We start from the raw sequence: 25,538 nt of genomic DNA, 5'->3' as shown, positions 1-25,538 counted from the left end.
TGTATGTATATGTATATGTATGCATATTTGCATGAACCTGCATACGTCCTCTGTCCTCTGAAAGAGTCAAACAGCAAAAACATCCCAGGGGCAGTGAGCATATCTAGTGCTCAGATCTTGGTCTCTAATATTATTCCTCACTAAAAGAAACCAGGAATCCTCAGAGAAATACTGATTCCAGAGTTTTGGCAGGATGCGTACCGGATGAGTCTAGAACATCTGTTATGCCAGAAAGCAAGGCAGTGTTAAAGAAAGAAAAAAAAAAGAGAGAGAGAGAAGAGAAGGAAAGAAAAGGAAGGGTAGGTAGAAAGAGAGAGGGAGGGTGAAAGAAAAGAAAGAAGGAAGGAAGAAAGGAAGGGAGGGAGGGAGGAAGGAGGGAGGAAGAAAGAAAACTTGGGGGCATATCACAAGGACACAGGATCTACCTTGAAAGGTTTCATACTAAAAAAAGATCTGGGACAATTTGAGTACCAAAACAATTAGGTACCTAATTAATTCTAAACCACTGAAAAAATGGAAATTCGTGAGCCTATACTAATAATAACAAGATAACTAATAAGGAAGGAGAACAGGCTCTTATGGTAGAACGCTGAACTGAATGTCAACTGGTAAGTGTGGAGGAGTGCTATAGTTGAAAAATTAGCATTTTGCAACTATTATACCAAAGATTCAATCAATAATCATCCATGGATGCATAAATCTCAGGGGAAATTTTAATGAACAGGGTATTTCCATGATCTTACAACATCTCCCCACAAACTGGTTGGGGGGAAAAATAGTACACAGTGGAAAAAATAGGACAACATCTTGACTGAGTGATCAGTTTAACACTATCAATGAAAGGACTTTGTTAACCTCCAGATGTGATACCTAAAATAAGGAATGTTCTATTAAAAAGAAAAAATTGTCTGCTGCAACTACTGAAGCTCACGCCTAGAGCCTACACTCTGCAACAGGAAAAGCCACCGCCATGAGAAGCCCGCGCACCGCAACGGAAGAGTAGCCCCAGCTCGCTGCGACTAGAGAAAGCCCGCGTGCAGCAACAAAGACCCAACGCAGCCAAAGATAAATAAATAAATAAATAAATTTTTAAAAATAAGTAAATGTTCAAAATGATCTTTAAAATAATTCCAGGTTCTCATTTCATATTTTCTGCACACATAATACTAAAACTAAATTCCAGTCCATGATACATAAAAGAGATATGCACTTAGGAATCATTTAAACATTTGATCATATATGTATAGTCTCTAATTCCTTTTCATCTTATTCAGGATGCTCAAATATCCGTTGGATAACTGTTTACTGAGTACTTACAGTAGGCTATAAGTCATTTCATTTACCCTTTTAAGTCTCTGCTATGTGTGTGTGATCAGCAGACCAGCAGCTTTAGCATCACCTAGGAGTTTGTTAGAAACGCAGAATCTCACACGCAACCCAGACCTTACTGAATCAGAATCTGCACTTTAACAAGATCTTCAGGTGATTCTTATGCACATTAAAGTTAAATAAGGGCTCCTCTAAGTGACTTAACAGATTTATTTCTAGCTCCTACTAAATCTGGTGCATGTAGAGTGATTCCCCAGAGCAGCTCTCTTCCATGCCATGACTCATACTTCTTGTTTTCTCCATCTCAACTCACCGCCTCCACAGTCATCAAGACAAGGTAAGAGAGAGCAGAGAACACGGCACAGGATATTTTATGGTAGACCTGGAAATGGCTTGTGCAACCTCTAGCCCAAACTCCATTGGCCAAAACTGAGTCACAAGGCCCCAGTCTAACTGCAAGGAGGCTCGGAAATGTAGTCACCTTATGTATCCACCAAAGAAAATGAATAAAGTTTGCTAATGGATACTGTGGTATCTCAGAAACACCATGGAAAAGCTGAATAACCAGGCCTGAGCAAAGTCAGAGCAAGGAGAATTATGATGAGGACCATTAACAGAAGTTCTACTTCTCTCAGTTCAAATTCTAATGCCAATGGCCAGCCAGTAAACTGGCTCACCTGGCTCATGTTTTCTCAAGAGGTTCACTCTTGGTCTCATCAGCTGGCAACTCAAAGAAAAAAAAAGCAGACATAAACTGGCAAAAATTTCAAAGTCATCTTCATCCCAAGCAGCACCACCCTTTTATACAATTCCAAATGAAACAAAGACTTTCTCAAAGTTTATTCAAATCTTTAATTACAAAAAGTGATACAAGCTTTGAAAAATACAAAATATATAAAGTACAAAAGGATATCTTCCCCCCTCCAAGTCCCATCCTCCAAAAGTAACCATATTAGAATTCTGGGGTGTTCTTCCAGACCTCCTCTACACACACACAAGTACATACACACAAAAATTTTATTTAAAATACATACATTGTTCTACAACTTTATTAACCCAATAATGTGTTACTGACATCCATCCACATCCATTGTAGAAAGAGATCCCCTTCAATCTTAACAGCTACGTGGATTCTACAATATGGCTGCACCGTAACTTAACCAGTCCCTATTAATGCACATTAAAATTCTCTTGGGCTTCCCTGGTGGCGCAGTGGTTGAGCGTCTGCCTGCCGTTGCGGGGGACATGGGTTCGGGCCCTGGTCTGGGAGGATCCCACGTGCTGCGGAGCAACTGGGCCCGTGAGCCACAACTACTGAGCCTGCGCGTCTGGAGCCTGTGCTCCGCAACGGGAGAGGCCGCGACAGTGGGAGGCCTGCGCACGGCGATGAAGAGTGTCCCCGCTTGCCGAGACTGGAGAGGGCCCTCGCACAGAAACGAAGACCCAACACAGCCAAAAATTAATTAATTAATTAATTAATTTTTATAATTAATTAATTAATTAATAAAATTCTCTCTCCTGGGCTTCCCTGGTGGCGCAGTGGTTGAGAATCTGCCTGTTAATGCAGGGGACACGGGTTCGAGCCCTGGTCTGGGAAGATCCTACATGCCATGGAGCAACTAGGCCCGTGAGCCACAACTACTGAGCCTGCGCATCTGGAGCCTGTGCTCCGCAACAAGAGAGGCCACGATAGTGAGAGGCCCACGCACCACAATGAAGAGTGGCCCCCGCTTGCCGCAACTAGAGAAAGCCCTCGCACAGAAACGAAGACCCAACACAGCCAAAAATAAATATAAATAAATAAATAAATAAATAAAAGATTACTATAAAAAAAAAAAACCTCTCTCCTTTTTTCTTAATTACCAAAACGCTATACTATCCTTGTGCAACCATTGTTATTTTCATTTGTCAGAATCCCAAAAATAGGGTCAAGAAAACATAGTGCTCAATTTTGCTAGGTGCTACCAAATCGCCCTCCAAAGGGGCATACCAATTTACATGCCTACAAATGTCGGAATGCTCTCTAGTTCATATCTGTGCTAACAAGGAACATAATAGACACTTTTTTAGAGTCATTATGAGAATTAAGTGAAATACTATTTAAGGTGAAGCGCTTAAAATCATGCCTGTCGTTGCTTAGTAAGTGATAATCAATATTAGCTATTGAATAATAATTTTCAGTCATCATATACTGTGGTAACAAGTAAATGGAAAATGGCTCTCTTACTTTCCCTTAATAATCAAGGTTAATCACCAACGCAAGTCCCTTGACTCTTAAATGACCAGAACCGGCCAGAGTTAGAAGATGGGAAGCAAACGTTGAGCAAGGCATCCTAACAGAGAGGCACTAACTCCATACTTTGGTTCCTGATCCCAATATATCCTGGCAGGGTACAGGAAAACCAGAACAAATATTGTTCATGGTTCACAACATACACTAGAGAACAAATCTGAGCCTCTCCAAATGTCATAAAAGACATGTACAGTGTTTTATAACAGTGGTTCTCAAAGTATGGTCCTGGGACTCCAAAGCCCTTTCAGGAGGCCCACAAGGTCAAAACTATTTTCATAATAATACTAAGATATTTTTTGTCTTTTTTATTCTCTTTCTCTCACAATGTACAGTGGAGTTTTCTAGAGGCTAAATGACTTGTGATTTTACAATACACTAAATGCAGGAGCAGTTCTGAGAATCTGAGGGTGTTCTATTAAGCCAGACATTAAAGAGACATACAAAAATGAAAGCAAGCGAATTTTCTCAGCAAATTTTCTTTTGTTTTGCAAATACAGTCTGTGTCATTAAAATCCTTGTCAAAATGCAATGATTCATTGTGTTTAAATCCAGTCGTCCCTTGGTATCTGCAGTTGATTGGTTCCAGGACCCTCACAATACTAAAATCCTCAGATGCTCAAGTCCCTTATGTAAAACAGCATACTATTTACATATAACCTACACACATCCTTTTATATACTTTAAGTCATCTCTAGATTATAATACCTAATACAACGTAAATGTATGTAAATAGTTGTAAACAAAAGGTAAATGCTATGTAAATAGTTGCCTTTGCACTGCAAATTCAAGTTTTGCTTTTTGGAACTTCCTGGACTTCTTTTGTCCCCTGTATATTTTTGATCCATGGAGGGCCAACTGTATATAATTTCAAAACTTATCAGTTTTAATATTTTAAGCAGTAAAATCAATAAATATAACCACACTGCTTGCATGGTTATGTTTTGTTTAAACCCCTGCAGGGCCCTAAATAACTTTTTTTTTTAAACCCTCCTATGAAATCTTTTTCTATAATTTTTAAGAGGGTAAAGCGGTCCTGAGACTGCAGTTTGAGAACCACTGGTGTATGAAATCAGCTGCCTCAAATGACAGCATAAGTCAAGAGCAGTCAAACCATAGGTATTAGCCTGCTGCTTCAATTCTCTTTCTGTGAAGGTCAGAGCCAACCTTGTAAGGAATCCCATGGCTTCACAGAAGATTTCAGTGGGTCTCAGAGATGGCAGTACAAGTAGAAAAGGCAAATCCAAGGGCAGGAAAAAATGAGTGTTCCAATGAGAACAAATCAATGATCCCTCCATGACAAAAGGGTCTAAAATAAAAACCTGATACCAGCTGGCCAGGATCCCAAACATGTGCTGCCATTTGGGGAACTCAGGATCCCTAACAAACTGGGCACTCTGTACCAGTAGAAGCCACAATAGCCATGGTGAGAGGAAGTGTGCACTGTTAAGTCCTAGACACCAGCCTCCATCCCTGTCCCCATGGTTGCTCTGTTCTTGAGCCCTCGAAGAAGCACCAGGCTGTCTGAAGAAGGAGCACTTACTGCTATCCACAAAGCAGGTCATCCTGCCTCATTAAGAACGTCCTCTGCTGTGGCATTCACACGGACCAAATGTTTTCAGGCTCAGGGCTCTGCCATACAGCCCTTCACCAAACTTCCGTGCAGAAGGAAAGGAAGAAGCGAAAGAAACAGGAATTATAACTCCCACTTAAAAAGAAAAATGGAAGTCATATCCAAAGAGTCCTTTCCCAACCCACCTCATTATCAATCCTTCTACTTTATTTTACTCTAAGTCCTTGACCCTCCAGTAAGCCCATTAGCCACTGTCCAGGAATGTGCAAATCCTGATTTCAATGCATCTCTCAAGGTTCTTCCCTTGAGAAGATTCTGCTAGTCTTTCCACCTTCCAAGCCCATCCCCCCAAGAAGAGTCTGCAACACTACAGCTGCTCACTTGCACCTGGTGCTGGGATACTTCACAAAATCAGCTGTAAACTCAGAGAAGGTCTTTTATACGTTATTTGAACAGAAGTGAGCGCCTCCCTGTCTCCACTTGGCTCTTTCTGGTCAGCCCTTAAACCCCGGGTCAGGAAGCCAAAATGGGAATTCTGCCTTTGTTGAAACTATTCATTCCAATGCCTAGCATTCTTGGTAATTTCACTTATTTAGAAGATTCATCTAACACCTCAGCCTCTCAGTTTCCTGACCATTCCAACATTTTTCTTATTCCCTACCTCAGCCACTTTCTGCATACCCTAAACCCTGTTGTACCAAATCACACACTACCTCTGAAGCATATATATGTCAAGTCTTCCCATCCTCTGACCACTCCACCATTTCTTTGAGCACATCAGGTCCTCTAATCCACTGCTTCCACCACATTTCACTGTCCATCACCTTCCTCATGACCTCGGTCCCTAGCTTAGAAATATGGTCCATGATTACACTCTTCCTTGCCCACGACTTCAGCTTCCTGCCCCCTCTCTCCACCCATCATGGTAACCAGGCAGTCCTGGGTGAGCACAATTCTCATAGTCAAACTGCCGACCACTGGGAGAAAAAAGCACTAGTCTGCTAACTGCTCTCACTGTAAATAAATGAACAAAAGTTTTAAGTGGACCCTTGGCACTTCCCAGCAACCCCACTATATTTTCCTAAGCAATTCACTTTTCTCTCCTAGTAGAATATTTCAGACCTTCTCCTCTCTAAGACTCTGTCACTCAGCATCCACCTCCCTAGTTGTCCTCAAGCCTTTCAAGCACTGCTGTTACCTTCTCAGGCACCTCTTCTTCTTACCCCAGTATAAGAAGGTATTCCCTCCTGCTTCCACCCCAGGTTCAGTCCTTGGCCAAGACGGATTACATCATCTCACCAGTGTTCTTTTTTTGCCCTTTACTGCCTGATCATATTTACCCACACTGTAGCTCAAATGTAGTTGCTTTATTTTCTATAATTGATCTAATCTGTCTCATGAACATGGGGCTGTTTTTTCTATAATTAATCCAAGCTTCCTCAAGAACACTCACCCTAGTAAATAGCCAAAAATGTAATATTTGCCAAATAACATCTCAGTCTCTTCCAGTTAATATTCAGACACTTCAGTTTAACTCCTTACCAGAGCTGGTTTAAACAGTCGCTTTCAGGTAAGTATTTCTCCAAGTGGGGCTTATGGGACATCCTTATGGTGGCAAGACCTCAGACCTTGACGTCTCTATGGATCCTCACTGGTCTCTGCTGCAAGGCAGTGATCAGGTCCTATGGCTGGACTGACGCCATCTCACCTTTTGGGATGTCGTGCTGCCTCCCATCTCTGGTATCCATGATCCTGACCTACAGTCACACAGTCCTTTGTCATGATGTCTGCTGTTCCACCAGGCCTCTAAGCTCGTCCACATCCCTGAAGTGATATGAGAGCACTTCAGAATCCCCTGCTACCACAGACTCATGCAGCCAGGCACTTTCTCGTACCACTGCTATGCCCTAGCCCCCAATGTGGGCACAACACCAGCCTACACAGCTCTCAAGATTACAAATGAGGAGCAGAGCCAAAGGCCTTCTACTTTTTTTTTTTTTTTTTTTTTAAGGCCTTCTACTTTTGATTGCCCCGTCAACCCATTTAATACCCTCACCCCAACCCCAGAACTTTGGCCAGACAAGGAAGGTCAGAACATATATTTCTCACAATCTGTTTTCCCCACCTCTATCCCCTGCTTCCCATAAGCCACCAGGGCTGAAAAAGATGGACTTTCCGCTTCCAATTCATTCTCCTTCCTCCTGGGAGGCACTAAGCCTCATACTCGGCTTCAGTGATGGAAGAAATACCCTCTTTACCCTACAGAAGAAACTGTCATTAGAGTTTGCCATGGAAGCTCTTGATATGGAAACTGCAGGCAACTTGGAACTTTAGAAAACCAAAAACAAACATAGAATGATTTTAACTTCCCCAAAATATTATCCCTTCACAACTCCAACAGTTAGCATCTCTTGTGTACTAGGTCCCAGAGACATAAAGATTAGACTTAGGTCACTGAAGTGGGGAGACCTACAAACAAAATAATTACAATGGAATTTTATGTGCTACATATACCAAAACAAACAGAAGACACAAATAACCCTTGTCAATCTTCTCCAGCTCCATCAAATTAAAAATGTGTGCAACAGTAGAAAAAGGATAATATAAATTATTTCAGGTCACAATTTCATTGTCATTTAATCTTTCTCCAATTTATATACCTCATTCTTTCCCACTCACAACACAAAAAACCAGAAGCCAATCCTTCATGAAAGGAAAAAAGCAAGAGAAGTCATGAAGCAGGTTTAAGTTTCTCTATTAATAAAAATAAATATGTAAGAACTAAAGCACTAATCAAAACAGCCCAAGGCCAAAGGAAATCAGGTAGAATCTTATAACAATAAATGATCTGGAGACTAATGAAGTAATTACAATAAATACCTGTTCTTTTATTTTATTTTGGTCTCCCCCACTTCCCATGGAACTGTTGTTATTCGTTACAAACTAATATTTTCATTCCATTTCTTAATTCAAATGGAAGGCAGCAAAAGGACAAAAACAACTAGAGAAGAATTCTGCGAGATGTTCATACTACAAATTAAAAGCTTACTACATGCCAGGCACTGGGGTTTACAAAAATTGAAAGACATCTGCTCTTAAGGACTTCACAGCTAATAAGTAAAGAAACAAATTTTACTTACAAGGTGATAAGGAACACAGAATTGTATCCCCCCAATGATGAGCATTCAATATTGGTAGAAAACTGCGTAAGACAACACACCAAAGTTTGATTTCTCTAACACTATCCTCAGGCTGTAGTGATTCCCAACTAAGCACTTCAGAAACACAACAACCACTGAAGCAGAAGTGTTCAACAGAGCTCCTACTACTAGGAGCACTAGTTCAGCACTTGTGAACTATGTCCTAGCAATCCAAAACTAAGTGCAAATATTTTGTGTGTGTAAAGTACTAATAAACAAATGTTAGTCCAGTATAAAAATATCCATTTGTTTGTTTTAGTTTGTTTTGTTTGGATCCTTGGCATTTACTGATATTACCTTTCCTATGTTTATGTTTGCTGATTTCCCCATTATAATATGAATATGGTGGCAAGTAGAACCTGCCTCCTTTCTTAAAAGCCGAGAAGGCCAAATACTCACCTTCTCAACTTCCCTTGTAGCTAGGATGCAGGCAGTGACCCAAGCTCAACCAATCCAAGACACCCACTGAGAACTTTGAATCAGAAGCTAATATCCGGAGTTCCCTGGTTGCCTAGTGGTTAGGATTCCGGGCTTTTACTGCCACGGCCTAGGTTCAGTCCCTGGTCGGGGAACTGAGATCCAGCAAGCCTTGCGGCACAGCCAAAAAATTAAATAAATAAAAAAAAAAGAAAGAAAAAGCTAATATCACAAAGAAGCATGGTTGAGCTGGCAACTTTCCAGCAATAACCAGTTTCCCAAGCAGCAGTGGCGGCAGCAGTGGTGGCAAGAATAGCAGCAGCAGTAGGGTCCAGTGTCATAGTGCTGGCGATACATGCTGCAGAATCCAGTATTACCAGGCAGCATCAGAAGGAACGTACTCTCCAGGTCCCAACCCCATCTACTTCTGAAGTGCAATTCTGACTGTGTAACTCCCTTGGTTCCTGCCCATTTTCAGAGCTGGGTTTCCTCTAGACTTTAAAAGGATGCTGAGAACTCCCCAAAACTCTTTCATGAAATTCCTTTTTTTGTTTAAATCGTTACAGTTCTTGTTAATAAGAAAAATAAGTGATAGCAGTAATGGAACTGTATGGTAAATCAAGAAGTATGCCACATACAAAGGGCTGGGTTTGTGCAGTCTATTTGGAAAATGGACAATTCCATGTTCCATGTGAACTCAAGTTCAGCTCTGATAATTCAATTAATAATTTGTCATCGTGTATTCATTCCAAAACTTTTCTATTCCAACTACTAAATAACTTGGCAGTCTGGTTTTATCTGCAAGATGATCCACATCTTCATCAATTAATGTTATAAGACTTAAGAAAATGCAAGTTCTCTGTTCTGGACTACATTCAAACTCTAGAAACACCTCCAAAGGATTTAACAGGATGAACATCCCAGCTTTCTCTCTAATTTGCTTGAATGAGAATCAAAGGTCTATAACTTTCAATGTTGAAGCCTTCAGCATTTCATTCCTTGAAAGGAATGAATTGTTTTCAACCATACAGTTTACAAAAGCTTCAAGGTGTTCTCTCCTCAATGATTTTTTTTTCTTGTTGCTGTCATCATTACTTCAGGAAGCAACAAATACAATTAAGTAACTTTAAAATACGAAATTAAATAAGTTCCTCTATTATGAACCAAATAAGGACATAGTACTACTAATGGTCAAGCTACTGATTTGAGCTTTGCACTTACCCCCTCACCTCCATCCACCCCAATCCCAGACTAATAGGTCTGGAAGAGCAGTCATGGAAAAAAATCATCCCGGCCATCTCAAACAGAGCTCTTCTCCTTGACATATAATAGGAGCTCAAGAACAATTGTTGCTTGAATACAATTCCTATGACTGTGCATACATATTACACATTTCCATAAATTGCTCTCCCATAGCACTTTACATTGACCCAGTGCTTACAGGCTTATAAAACACTTTCACATGAATTCTTGCATCTAGATAGGTGGTTAAGAGTTAGACCTGCCTGCACAGTCATTAAATGCAAAGCACACCATGGAACCTCAGTAACTTATGCTCCTACAGCACAGTACTGCATCTCTATTTCAGCCCTTCTGATACACTGTAATTAATTATCTCGCTCACTTATCTGCTCCTTAAGGATTCTTAAGGACGTCCCGTTCATCTTCGTATCCCCAGGCCAAACAGAACCTGGACCACAGGAAGTGCTCCGAAAACACCAAGATTCTTCCGCGTCCTGCGAGCCCCTCACTTTCTTGCCGAGGCCTCGGCTGTCAGCCTGACTTACACCATCCGTGCTCCCACTCACCCCCACCTCCGCCAACTGTGATTTCCACAACGGCACCAATGAAGCTTATCGCCCGAGACACAGACTTTTTTGTTCCTCAGCAAAACTACCCACGGCCCAACGTTTCCCCTTAAGTCTGCCCACCGGCTCTCTCCAGTTTCTACTACGGCGGGGTGGGGTGGTAGCGGGTACAGCTTTGCCCTGCAGAGCTGCAGGGGCTGCGCCTGGGGTCCCTCCAACCCCCGCTGCGGCAGCCGAGGGGACGGCCAAGCGGAGTCTGTCAGCTGCGAGGCGCCACCGGGAGCCGCGCATCTGGGGAAGTGCGGGGCTGGGCATCTGGGCAGCACCGCCGAGACCTTGTGCAGCCACGGCCAGGGGGAGTCCCGAGGAGGGCTGCCGCCTCCGCCACGCCCTCAGCACCCCGGACCCCGCACTGCTCTGGACTCAGGTGGGCGAGGGAGGTACGTACCCGAGGAGGCAGCGGTCGCAGACGACACCACGACTCCCCTTGCACACCGTGTACGCCAAAGGATCCGAGCGGAAAAGCAGCTCTCCGGGGCGCAGCGGCGCCAACGCGCGCAGCCCGTTTCCCCTGTCGGCGGTGCTGAACTTTTCCACCTTCGACGGCTCCATCCTCGCAGAGATCCCGCACCTCAGGCGTCCGCCGCGTTTCGCAGCTGGCGTCTCGCTGGCTGCCGGGAGCCGGGCGCCTGCGCCTTGCGCTCACGTAACCCGAGGGGCGGGGCGGGCGCGGCGGAGCCTCTGAGCATGCCCAGATGGAGTCTCGAGGTTGGTCCCGCTGGCCGGTGTGGGGGTGTTGCTGGCCTTCCCACCTGCTCCCCCGGCCTTTCGGACCCGAGGCGGCTCCGCGAGGAGAGGTGGAGTTTCTCCCCTCCTTCATTTTATTACGATAATTTTAATGCAGACGGGAAGTTGAGAGCACAGTGAAGTAAATACCTGTATGCCCTCCACCTAGATCAAACAATTCTTACCATTTTCCGGTTTCTGCTCATTTTCTCCCAGTATGTTTGTACGCATGTGTGTATGTACGTGTGTGTGTTTATAAAAGTTGTTGAACCACTTGAAAGTAAGTTGTTGTGTTGAACCATTTGAAAGTTGCAGACATCGTAACGTTTCATAACTAATACTTTACATCATGACATGTCATAATTAAATACTGTAGCATGCATTTCCACAGAATAAAAACAATATGCTATGAAACTACAACGGACAGGGACTGGACGCCGGAGCGGCGGCGCCATGAAGTCCCTCCCCCGCCTGCTGCTGCTTCTGCTGCAGTTCCCCGCCAGCCTCTTGCTCCGAGGAGATCCTGGTGGCTCACTGGCAGCGGCTCGAGATCTTACAGAAGATGAAGAAACAGTGGAAGATTCTATAAATGAAGATGAAGACGATGAAGCAGAGGTGGAAGATGATGAACCCACCTATTTGGCCGAAGATAAAGAGGAAGAAGATGTATCTGGTGAACCTGAAGCTTCACCGAGTGCAGATACAACCATCCTGTTTGTGAAAGGAGAGTTTCCAGCAGATAACATTGTGAAGTTCCTGGTAGGCTTTACAGACCAGATTTTATTGTTGAATCTCTAGACACCTCATTCCGTTATCTTCAGGACTACCAGTGTTACATCCAGAATTTCACAGCTCTTCCTCTGAACACTGTAATGCCGCCCCAGAGACAGGCAGTTTTTGAGTACTCCTTCATTCCTGCAGAGCCCATGGGTGGAAGGCCCTTTGGTCTGGTCATCAATCTGAACTACAAAGATTTGAAAGGCAACATTTTCCAAGATGCTTGTCTTCTATCAAACAGTTACAATTATTGAGACAGAAGATGGGTTAGATGGAGAAACAATCTTTGTGTATATGTTCCTTACTGGTCTTGGGCTCTTTGTTGTTGTTGGCCTTTATCAGCTCCTAGAATCTAGAAAGCACAAGAGACCCATACAGAGGTAGAGATGGGTAGGTCAAGTCAGAATGATGTTGACATGAGCTGGATTCCTCAGGAAACTTTGAATCAAATCAATAAAGCTTCACCAAGAATGTTGCCCAGGAAACAGGCACATCAGTGGGATCTGATGAGTAAATCCTCCTTTGTGCAACAGTTCGGTCTTTACTTAACCTGCACTAGTGTTTTTCAACATGATGGGAATTAGTGCAGAGAAGCCCTATCAGCATAGAAAGCAACTACTACTTATGTGTGGACTGAGCAATCAGAGTCAATAATATTGCTGAAAATCCACTGCATTTATTTTTCTAAAGTAACAAATCTGGGGACTTCCCTGGGGATCCAGTGGTTAAGACTCTGCACTTCCACTGCAGGGGACACAGGTTCCATCCCTCCTCGGGGAACTAAGATCCTGTATGTCACATGGTGCATCCAAAAAGTAAATAAATAAAGTAACAAATTTGAAGTTTTTTAAACCATTAAAATCTATGTGTGTGCGTGTGAGCAGTTGGTCTTACCAGAATCATAGTTAACTACCTGAAGCATGCCTTTGGAATACTAAATATAATGCTATTGTCTCTTCCTTTTGGATGTTTTCTGACATTTCCCCCCAAAACTCAATATTTGCCCAATATGATTATAGACGTCCTGCCTTGGACTGTTTTTAAAGAAAACAATGTTTTTTTCTTAGAATAGCTCAAATCTCAATTGATGGTACACCTTTGCATGCTGTTGCTGTTTTACAACTAGTATTCTAAAAGCACAAGCAGGAGTAGCTGCTTTTTAGCAATAGAAGTGGTTTGGTATTTTGCTGCTGTTTACTGTAATGCGCACCTTCAGAAACCTTCCCGAATGAGTTCAAGGAGTTTGGGGATCTCTAGCACCAAAATTGGGAAACATGAAAATTCTGGGTTTGATATATAAAACCAACTTCTCTCTTTTAAAAAGAAATGGGCTTCCCTGGTGGTGCAGTGGTTAAGAATCCGCCTGCCAACGCAGGGAACACGGGTTCGAGCCCTGGTCTGGGAAGATCCCACATGCCGCGGAGCAACTAAGCCCATGTGCCACAACTACTGAGCCTGCGCTCTGGAGCCCGTGAGCCACAACTACTGAGCCCACACACCTAGAGCCCGTGCTCTGTAACAAGAGAAGCCACTGCAATGAGGACCCAACACAGCCAAAAATAAATAAATAAATAAATATTTCAAATAAAACAAAGGGAGGGAGGGAAGATGTAGGGAGGGATGGGGGGAAGCAAGGGAAAATGGTACGTTTGTGGAAAGTGAGTTGTCCATTGTCCTATTTCTGACCCAAGAGATAGCTCTAGAATGATTTTAGACCACTCTTTTTTTTTAAATAGATCTTTATTGGAGTATAATTGCTTCACAATACTGTGTTAGTTTCTGCTGTATAACATATGCATACATATGTCCCCATATCCCCTCCCTCTTGAGCCTCCCTCCCAGCCTCCCTATCCCACCCCTCTAGGTGGTCACAAAGCACCGAGCTGATCTCCTTGTGTTATGCTGCTGCTTCCCACTAGCTAACTATTTTACATTCGGTAGTGTATATATGTCGATGCTACTCTCACTTCACCCCAGCTTCCCCCTCCCACCCCGTGTCCTCAGGTCCATTCTCTGTGTCTAAGGTACATTTCTCTTATAATTAGTGATGTTGAGCATCGAGCATCTTTTCATGTGCCTCTTGGCCATCTGTGTGTCTTCCTTAGTGAAATGTCTATTTAGGTCTTCTGCCTATTTTTTAACTGGATTGTTTGTTTTTTTGATATTGAGCTCCATGAGCTGTTTGTATATTTTGGAGATTAATCCTTTGCCTGTTTTTTCATTTGCAAATATTTTCTCCCATTCTGAGGGTTGTATTTTTGTCTTGTTTATGGTTTCCTTTGCTGTGCAAAAGATTTTAAGTCCCATTTCTTTATTTTTGTTTTTATTTCCGTTACTCTAGTGTTTTGTTTTTTAAGAGATCATTTTTCTCTCCTTAATAGAAGCATCTTGCTTTAGAAAAGTTGCCTTGGTCTACAGACTATGCCAAATTCCAACTAATCCTAATCTGTTAAAGAGTTGGATAATTGTTAATGGCTAACCAATTGCTTTTTATCTAATCTTTGGGGTATTTTGGTTGTTGATTTTTTTTAAGTTAATCTAAAGAACTACAAAATTTTAAGCACTTAAGATCTCAGAACCAAAATTAATTGGACTTCATAAAATTCCTCTTAGTTACCCTTGCCCTAGGTAGTAAATTAAATTTGGCATTATTGTCAGACTGGATAAGTAGTACAGTAAAGTAGTATGAACAAATAAGAGGCTTTTCCCCTCTGTCTTTAAGCCATATTTTCCCACATATATTTTGTAAGGAAGTGGTAAACGAAAAAATTTTTAATAAATTTTAAAAATATTTATTTATTTACTTGTTTGCATTGGGTCTTAGTTGTGACATGCCAGCCCTCTAGTTGTGGCACTCGGGCTCCAGAGCACACAGGCTCAGTAGTTGCAACGCACGGGCTTGGTTGCCCTGCGGCATGTGAGATCTTAGTTCCCTGACCAAGGATCAAACCCCTGTCCCCTGCATTGGAAGGCAGATTCTTAACCACTGGACCACCAGGGAAGTCCCAGTAAATGAAATTTTAGTAGCTGTTTAGTTCCTGATCTGTCTTCATTACATTGAATCGACCCCTCTTTATTATAATCCCCACCTGCACCCATGCCCACACAAAAAACAAGAAAACAGAACACAGATGAAAAATCTTTCCAAGTTGCTTAAGTATTTAAACATCTGAGCCAAAGCTGATGACAATAAAACAAGTTACTGTATAGCTGTTAATCACTTTGCAAGTAGGACTAAGGACTAAGGTGTCAAATTAACTATATTGGCAATGCTGAGCTATAAACTTTCTATACATGTAAAAAAAAAAAAACTACAATACTATCCATCTAAGAAAATTACTCTATAATAACAAGAAAAAAACATATTCACTTTAAGAATGGCTTTGGTAACTTTTTCTTAAAAAACCGGGATTGCATTTTCTTTTTCATGACATTGACGCTTTCAAGATTCAAGCTGGGGCTTCCCTGGTGGTGCAGTGGTTGAGAATCTGCCTGCCAATGCAGGGGACACGGGTTCGAGCCCCGGTCTGGGAAGATCCCACATGCCGCGGAGCAACTGGGCCCGTGAGCCACAATTGCTGAGCCTGCGCGTCTGGAGCCTGTGCTCTGCAACGGGAGAGGCCGCGATGATGAGAGGTCCGTGCACCGTGATGAAGAGTGGCCTCCACTTGCCACAACTAGAAAGGGCCCTCACACAGAAACGAAGACCCAACACAGCCATAAATAAATAAATAAATAAAAATTAAACTTTAAAAAAGATTCCAAGCTAACAGCCACTATGGAGAACAGTATGGAAGTTCCTTAAAAAACTAAAAATAGAATTACCGTATGACCCAGCAATCCCACTACTGGGCATATACCCAGAGAAAAACCACAATTCAAAAAGACACATGCACCCCAATGTTCATTGCAGCACTATTTGCAATAGCCAGGTCATGGAAGCAACCTAAATGCCCATCGACAGACAAATGGATAAAGAAGATGTGGTACATATATACAATAGACGATTACTCAGCCATAAAAAGGAACGAAATTGGGTCATTTGTAGAGACGTGGATGGATCTAGAGACTGTCATACAGAGTGAAGTAAGTCAGAAAGAGAAAAACAAATATCGCATATTAACGCATATATGTGGAACCTAGAAAAATGGTACAGATGAACTGGTTTGCAGGGCAGAAATTGAGATACAGAAGTAGAGAACAAACGTATGGACACCAAGGTGGGGGAAGCAGCGGTGGGTGGGAGTGGTGGTGTGATGAATTGGGAGATTGAGATTGACATGTATACACTGATGTGTATAAAATGCATGACTAATAAGAACCTGGTGCATAAAAAAATAAAATAAAATAAAATTCAAAAATTCAAAAAAAGAAAGATTCCAAGCTAGGATTCTTGTTAAAATGTTCAACATTCTGTATTTGCCTATTGTTTTCTCCTAGTGCCATTTCACTTGTTCCGCTATTCCCTGTATTTCCTGTAAACTTCAGACTAGATCTAGATGTTAGAAACTAAAGGTCTGATTTGATTCAAGTTAAGTGTTTTTTAGTAAAAACACACTACAAATTATATATTGTTCACTTTTTATTGCATCACATCATATCAGAGTGTGCATAGTATCAGGTTGTCCACTATTAATAAAACTAAGTTTGATCACTTGGTAAAAGTTGTGGCTGCTAAAACTCTTCATTGTAAAGGTACATTTTACCTTTGCAATTGGTAAGTAATCTATGTGGTGATATTCCTGCACTGTAAGAATAGCCTGACTTTCACAACCTGAAGAGGCAAACTTTTGGCACTTCCTTAAATAATCTAGAAGTGGCTGTGCTGTAGTGGAAAGAGCAGTGAGTGAGGATTTCAAAGACATGGATTTGAGTCCCAGTTCTGCTGTGTGACCTTCAGCAAATTTTCCAAGCCTGTTTATTAACTTTATAATGAAGATAATACCTTACAAAGTGATGAGAATAAATCCTATGAAAGTATTCTGAAAAATCTTTAATTCACCTTACAAATGTAAGGAATCATTATTCTGAGTTAAAGCTTTTATGTCTGTAAGTATAGGATAATGCCTGAGCACTCACCAGCACTACTAGTATAATCATCTCATAATACTGCTTAGCATTAAGAATGATACATCGAAGGAACTCAGAAACCGTTTCCTGAACAAAATAACACGTCCTAAGGAGTTCCAGAGAACCAGGGGCTAATTCTACCATAGAATATTCCCAATTACTAGAGCATGTGAAAAGAGTTCTCCAGGGGAACATTAGGCTGGGCTCCATACTCAGAGACGGGATGACCTACTCTTTCCTATTCTGGGATGTGATCCAGCTACCCGGACATGATCCCATTTTCTCTAATGTCTGTCTTGTTCCCAAGACCCAGAAAGTCAGCTGCCCCAGATCTTAGAGGAATGTCCCATTCCTTCAGTCTAACTTTCTCCTAGTCTGTGCATATATATGTTTCTCATTTCCCACTGGTTGGAACTTGGATGCAGGGCTAGTGGTGAGCCATTACCCACCATAAACAAAAAGGCAATATCCCAGAAAACGATGGAATGAGAAAGGAAGAGCCCTACACCCCTGACTGTTCACCTGGTTGGACATTTCCATGGGAGAGACAGCTTGGTTAAATAACCCTTATTTTGGTCTGTGTTAAAGAAACAAAACCAATGTCATCATCTTTAGCCTCTTTTGTACCTAAAGTGCAATACCTGGGCTCTGCCCATCTGGCCTTCCCACTGCAGAGTTATGGAGGCCTTGAGGAGCTCTGGCTGCTAGCAACTACTTTGAAGTGCACCAAAAATAAGAGGGATTAATGGATAAATAAAGAAATGGGTAAATATATAGATATGTAGAAAAGCCAGTATAGTACAGTAAGTCCCCCACATATGAACGAGTTCTGTTCCAAGAGCACGTTCGTAAGTCCAATTTGTTCGTTAAGTCCAACAAAGCTAGCCTAGGTACCCAACTAACACAATCAGCTATACAGTACTGTACTGTAATAGGTTTATAAAACTTTTCACACAAATAGTACATAAAAAACAAACACAAAAAATAAAGGAAACATTTTTAATCTTACAGTACAGTGCCTTGAAAAGTAGAGTAGTACAGTACAACAGCTGGCATACAGGGGCTGGCTGCAAGTGAACAGGCAAGAAGAGTTACTGACTGGAGGAGGGAGAGGAGGTGGGAGATGGTAGAGATGAAGGATCGTCAGCAATAGGAGACGAGGGCAAGCTGCAATTTCACTCATGCCTGACGTTGATGGCACAGGTTCTGGTTCCTTGCTGGATTCAATTCTATCTACGCTCTTGAAAAAATGATCCAGTGATGTCTGGGTAGTAGCTCTTTTTTCTCATCATAGAGGACACGGTAGAACTGGATTGCATTCTGAACTGCTGCAAACTTCGTGTACCTTTCTACGTTTGGGTCCTGTGCCTCAAATACTAACAGTACCTCCTCAGATAAAGAAAATCCCCTTGCCATTTCCTGCGTCCTGAATCTCATCAGTTCTTCAGTTACTTCTTCCTCATGTCTCTCTTCGTCCTTTCTGTGGGCCTCCAATTCCATCAGGTCTTCATTAGTAAGCTCCTTGTGTTGCACAGCAAGGAGTTCAATGAAGTCATCCTCTTGCAGATCTAGCTCCAGCTTTTCGCTGAGGGTCACTAAGTTGCTGAAGACCTCTTTGGACTCCTCATTCACCTTCTCAAACCCATAAAAATTGTGAACAAACTTTGGGCAAAGGTTCTTCCAAACCCCATTTATGGTGACAGCCGTAACCTCACTTCAAACAATGTCAATGTTTTTTATGGCCTCGTAGATGTTACAGTCCTTCCAAAATTGTCACAAGGTTGCTCCTGATTCATCACTCACCTTTACTGTCTGACAAAAAGTGTGACTTAAATAATATTTCCTTGGACTTGAGGACATGAGGAGGGGGAAGGGTAAGCTGGGACGAAGTGAGAGAGTAGCATGGACATATATACACTACCAATTGTAGAATGGATGGCTGGTGGGCGGCAGCCTCATGGCACGGGGAGATCAGCTCGGTGCTTTGTGACTGCCTAGAGGGGTGGGATAGGGAGGATGGGAGGGAGACGCAAGAGGGAGGAGATATGGGGATATGTGTATATGTATAGCTGATTCACTTTGTTATAAAGCAGAAACTAATGCACCATTGTGGGGCAGTTGTACTCCAATAAAGATGTTAAAAAAAAAAACCCAAGGTCAGCAGAAAAATAATTTTTTTAATAAATAATTTTTTTTCTTTAATAGATCTTTATTGGAGTATAATTGCTTCACAATACTGTGTTAGTTTCTGTTGCACAACAAAGCGAATCAGCCACGTGCATACACTATAACTCCCTGTTCCATAGGTTGGAAGAGCAACATAGTATTCAGTGGCAGGTGCACTACTTTGATGTTGGGATTAAAGCTGCACGTGAATGCAGCATGGCCCGGAGCACTGTCCAGCAGCAAAAGACTGTTGAATGGGACATCCTTCTCCAAGCAATATTTCTCTACCTCCAGGATAAAGTGGTGGAAAAACCAGTCCTGGAATATAGCCTGTGTAACCCAAGCTTTGGGTAACTCTTCCACACAACAGGAAGAGAGCCTTTGGCTATGTTTTTAAGGGCTCTTGGGTCCTCTGAATGATAAACTAAGAGAGGCTTCAGCTTCATATCGCCAAAAGCATTGCCACCAAACAACAGAGTTAGTCTAACCTTTGCTGCTTTATAGCCTGATATCAACTTTTCCTCCTTACTGATGTAACTTCAGTCTGGCATCCTCTTCCAGTATGGTCCTGTCTCATCCACATTAAAAACCTGTTCGGGTAAATACGTGCCTTCATCGACAGTTTCTCGAAGCATTTCAGGAAATTCCTGGGCAGCTACCATATCCGCACTTGCTGCCTCACCACTTACTTTTACATTGTGAAGGTTGGCTCTAGCCTTGAACCCATGAAATCAGCCATGGCTGGCATTAAAAGATGCACCCTCTGATTCTTTGCTGTGTTTCTTCTTTAAGTCTTCATAAAGGCTTTTAGCTTTCCCTTGAATCAACATTAAGCTGAGCAGGACTCAACGCTGATGCTGATCCTGCATCCACACACTGAGAAGCTTCTCCATCTCCTCCATCACTTTTCCATGCTTCTCCGATATTATTGTCGACATCATCGGCACACCAGACTTCCACGTTCCATGATCTTGTCCTTGTTCTTTAGAATCGTGCTCTATCACAGCTAATAACAACATATGTTACTTTTTCTGGATTTTTTGTTGTTTGTATTTATCAGCTTTTAAAAATTTATACTTTTGTTATTTTTTTTCTTATTCCAAATATTCCCTTTTGTACTTATATTTGTTTTTTTAAATTTTTTATTTTATTTTATTTTAATTTATTTTTGGTTGCATTGGGTCTTCGTTGCTGCACGCAGGCTTTCTCTAGTTGCGGCAAGCGGGGGCTACTCTTCGTTGTGGTGCGCGGGCTTCTCACTGCGGTGGCTTCTCTTGTTGTGGAGCACAAGCTCTAGGTGCACGGGCTTCAGTAGTTGTGGCACGTGGGCTCAGTAGTTGTGGCTCACAGGCTCTAGAACGCAGGCACAGTAGTTGTGGCACATGGGCTTAGTTGCTCCGCGGCATGTGGGATCTTCCTGGAGCAGGGCTTGAATCCGTGTCCCCTGCATTGGCAGGTGGATTCTTAACCACTGCGCCACCAGGGAAGTCCCCCTATATTTGTTTTGTTTTGTTTTAATATTTATTTATTTATTTGTCTGTGCCGGGTTTTAGTCGCGGCTAGCGGGATCTCCATTGCTGCGTGTGGGATCTTCGTTGCAGCATGCAGGATCTTTTATATAGTTGCGGCATGAGAACTCATAGTTGCAGTATGCGAACTCATAGTTGTGGCATGTGGGATCTAGTTCCCTGAGCAGGGATTGAACCCGGGCCCCCTGCATTGGGAGTGTGGAGGCTTAGCCACTGGACCATCAGGGAAGTCCCTCCTTTTGTACTTATATTTGTATTCATTGTTTTGTATCCTTTTTCTTAAAAGAGATACCATTACCCAAAAGAACTGAAAGCAGGAACTCCAAGAGATACTTGCACACCAACGTTCACAGCATTACTCACAATAATAGTCAAAAGGTAGAAACAACCCAAGTGTCCATCTACAGATGAATGGATAAATAAAATGTAGTATATACATACAATGGAATATTATTCAACCTTTAAAAGGAATGAAATTTGATTATGTTACAATGTGAATGAACCTTGAAAACATTATGCTAAGTGAAATAAGCCAGACACAAAACAACAAGTACTGTATGATTCCACTTATATAGGGTCCCTGGAATAGATATGTTCATAGAGACAAAAGTTATGGGCCAGGGGAGAGGGGGGAATGGAAAATTAGTTTAATGGGTTATAGAGTTTCTATTTGGGATGATGAAAAAGTTCTGAAAATATATAATGGTGATGGTAGCACAACAATGTGAATGTACTTAATGCCAGGGAATTGAACACTTAAAATGGTTAAAATGGCATATATATATTCCTACCATTTTATTTATTCCACAATTTTAAAAGGGGCCTCCCTAAAGTTGTTTAAGCCTTAGGCCCACAAACTTGGATCTGTTCCTACCAATGGAATAAACAATTCCATAATAACACAAATATAACATTCTAAAATGAGAATCACATATTCAGTAACAGAAGGGTTAAGGGTTTTTTTTTTCCTCTTAATAAACGAGATTCATCAAACTATTGGAAAATGGGAAGTTCTGCTTTTCAGAAATCCTAAATGATAAATCACAAACATCAGATTCCAGATTTTCTATACAAAGACCACTCAGAAACTAAAGATGGCTGACTCATACTATTCTTTAAAGTTGCTTAGGAGGGGGCTTCCCCAGTGGCACAGTGGTTAAGAATCCACCTGCCAATGCAGAGGACATGGGTTCAAGCTCTGGTTGCCAATGCAGAGGACATGGGTTCAAGCTCTGGTCTGGGAAGATCCCACATGCCGAGAAGCAACTAAGCCTATGCGCCACAACTACTGAGCCTGCGCTCTAGAGCCTGCGAGCCACAACTACTGAAGCCTGCACGCCTAGAGCCCATGCTCCGCAACAAGAGAAGTCACAGCAATGAGGAGCCCACTCACTGCAACGAAGAATAGCCCCCACTCACCACAGTTAGAGAAGGCCCACATGCAGCAACGAAGACCCAACGCAGCCAAAAAAACCCAAAAATAAATAAAATAAAATAAATAAATTTTTAAAAATGCTGGTAGATATATATTTTAAAAAAAAAGTTACCTAGGAGGGACCACATTATGGTTTAGACATATTACAGAAACAGAAGTCCAGAATCCCTAGGCACTCATTCCTATCCTGCACTCAACAAATTCTTGTGGAAGTTTCTTTTGTATGAAAACAGTAAAAGAAAAAGTTTATTTTAAAGAGAACTGGAGGATGTTATGAGAGTTTCATGATATGTAGTAGAGATTTCTATACCGTAAATAATAAGGAAATCCTGGAGCTGACCTTTTTTCTCAAAGTTTTGGAGAAATCTTCTTTGGAGAAGATTTGATGTTTCCAATAAAAAGTCTTACTAATGTGCTTTACAATTAGCTTTCACCAGGAATCTAAGTTGAAATTTTAAAATATACTCTACTTGTTCCATTACTTTCATATCCTCACTTTAAATGAGCAGATAAAAACCAAGAAGAGCATAGAATGTTGTGCATTATTCCCCATAAACCCAAACTGAAAGTTTAACACACTATTTTATTAGCAAGAGGTAAATTAAGTAGTAGTTATAATTTTTTTTTTTTGGCTGTGCAGCGAGGCATGTGGGATCTTAGTTCCCCGACCAGGGATCAGGATCGTATATGCGCCCACTGCGGTGGAAGCGCAGAGTCTTAACCACTGGACCACCAGGGAAATCCCTTATAAATGTTTAATACAGAATTACCCAGCAGTTTTAATAATAAACTGAATGAATATTTAACCAAGAATTACTGGATTATTTTTAAAGTCTATTACATATCTCATCAGGTAACTAGAATTCCTCTTTCAAGCCTTAGAATGGTGCAAATAATATACTCACAGGTCATGGAATTAAAGAAACCCTTCCTTTTATACTAATCCAAAGGTCCACACTTGTGGCTTGGAGGTCACCAGCCACAGTCATCACTTTAGGAGCATGCTAATTTTTAGTAGTTAAACTCAGAAGAGTCCCTGTATTAATGTAGAAATGGGATGTTATTGATGAGTGTTATTATGATAGTATTTATATTAGGACTCTGGATTAAAAGTGATAGAATTCCATCTTGAACTAGTTTAAACAAAAAAGGAAATTGATTTGGCTTCAGGCATTTGCTTGGCTTTGGACACGTGCATGGCTTCGGGTATGGCTGGAGTCAGGGGTTCAAATGTTATCAGAATGTTGTCTCCCTATTTCCATGCTTTCTCTATGTTGACTTCATTCTCTAGATGATTTTCCTTATGTGGTGCGCAAAGGAGAAATTTTCTTCCCTATAGGAGATACACTTTGGACAACACACTGTCAGATAATTACACAGAATATCACAGACAAGAAGGCCACATAGTTAAATCCTTCTGTTTTGCATGTGCAAAATCAAGACCCGGATAAGTAACCTGCTAAATGCCATTCTACAATTTAGTGATACAAGAACAAATGGTAATATTCCACAGTAACAAAGAACATTTTTTTTTTACCCTACTAATGTAGAGCATACATGTTTTGGTCCCAATCACTTTCTGAATTTATGCTGACTGCATTCTTATATATTCTAGAGAAAAACATCTATTTTCTTTATAAATTTATTCATTTTATTTATTTATTTTTGGCTGCATTGGGTCTTCGCTGCTGCACAGGCTTTCTCCAGTTGCGGCGGGCGGGGGCCACCCCTCCGTTGTGGTGTGCAGGCTTCTCATTGCAGTGGCCCCTCTTGTTGTGGAGCACGGGCCCCAGGCGCGCAGGCCTTAGTAGTTGTGGCACATGGGCTTCAGTAGTTGGGGTGCATGGGCTCTAAAGCAGAGCGCAGGCCCAGTAGTTGTGGCGTGCAGGCCCAGCTGCTCCATGGCACGTGGGATCCTCCTGGACCAGGGCTTGAACCCATGTCCCCTGCATTGGCAGGCAGACTCCCAACCACTGCGCCACCAGGGAAGCCCCAAAACATCTATTTTCTTATCAATATTTCTTATCTACCAATATTCCAAAAACGGACACACAAAAACTTTCTAAATACCACTGAAAGGGTCTCCTGTTGTAATAACTCAAGTTCTTAGCTCTCCTAGCAATCTTTGAACCAACATGATCTTACCTGCACACTCTGGAGCTGGTGTGCCACAACTAGAGAACCTGTGAACCACAACAAAAGATCTCCACATGCTGCAACAAAGATCGCATGTGCTGCAACAAAGATCCCATGTGCCCCAACTAAGAACCAACGCAGCCAAATAAATAAATAAATGTTTTCTTTAAAACGAGTTGAGGACTTCCCTGGTGGCACAGTGGTTGAGAATCCGCCTGCCAGTGCAGGGGACACGGGTTCGATCCCTGGTGCAGGAAGATCACCGCAATGAGAAGCCTGCACGCAACGGAGGGGTGGCCCCCGCCTGCCGCAACTGGAGAAAAGCCCGTGCAGCAGTGAAGACCCAACGCAGGCTCAGTACTTGCAGCGTGAAGGCTTAGTTGCCCCGCGGCATGTGGGATCTTGGTTCCCCTACCAGGGATCAAACCCACATCCCCTGCATTGGAAGGCGGATTCTTAAGCACTGGACCACCAGGGAAGTCCCCATACTCGACCCTTTATCTAGGCTAAGAGCAAAATGTGGTTCTCTCGTATTTTGATCCCATTCCTTTTCTTAAGAACATCAGTTAATCCTTCTGAACTATATTTAATATGTCTTTCTCAGCTGACTTCATTCTTGTAACCTAGTAACATGTTTAAATGTCTCATCTTAAAAAAAATAAACTAATAAATATAGGAACCCATCTCCCAGCTCTGAATTCTCTTTTTTCTTGCCCTACACAGCCAAGGTTATTACAAATCATACTCTCCCACCATCAGGGTTCTGCCTCCACCCCCTATTTGAAAGTGGCCTGACCTACTGATTGCTAATGATATTGGCTGTAAATTTTTAGTTAACTTAATTGGCCTTTCCAGAGGCTTCGGTTCCTATTGACGCCTCTGGGTTTTTACTGTGTAACAAGGCTACCTTTAATTCGAAATTCTTGGGGCACCTGACTGCTACCATGAGCATCTACCCCCACATACTAAGCTTCATTAATTACTCATATCTTTTAGTGAACACACAACTGTAAATTCCTTTT

General features: G+C 42.0%; 1 protein-coding gene and 1 pseudogene across 1 annotated transcript in view; one reads left to right on the top strand and one right to left on the bottom strand.

Annotated features, from left to right (window-relative positions):
- Positions 1 to 11,297, bottom strand: part of SMYD3 (SET and MYND domain containing 3) — a 716,908-nt gene extending 705,611 nt beyond the window's left edge. The window contains exon 1 of the mRNA XM_007167174.2: positions 11,066 to 11,297. Coding sequence (XP_007167236.1) covers positions 11,066 to 11,229 — 164 coding nt within the window. The 5' untranslated portion in view covers positions 11,230 to 11,297. The remainder of the gene's footprint in view (positions 1 to 11,065) is intronic.
- A 559-nt stretch (positions 11,298 to 11,856) lies between these two features.
- Positions 11,857 to 12,764, top strand: LOC103002411 (translocon-associated protein subunit alpha-like; annotated as a pseudogene).
- Positions 12,765 to 25,538: the final 12,774 nt, after the last annotated feature.

Source organism: Balaenoptera acutorostrata, chromosome 1, assembly GCF_949987535.1.
Source record: "Balaenoptera acutorostrata chromosome 1, mBalAcu1.1, whole genome shotgun sequence".
Classification (NCBI taxonomy): Eukaryota; Metazoa; Chordata; class Mammalia; order Artiodactyla; family Balaenopteridae; genus Balaenoptera; species Balaenoptera acutorostrata.
Note: the sequence above shows the minus strand (reverse complement) of the source record. Positions and strands in the feature narration are given on the sequence as shown.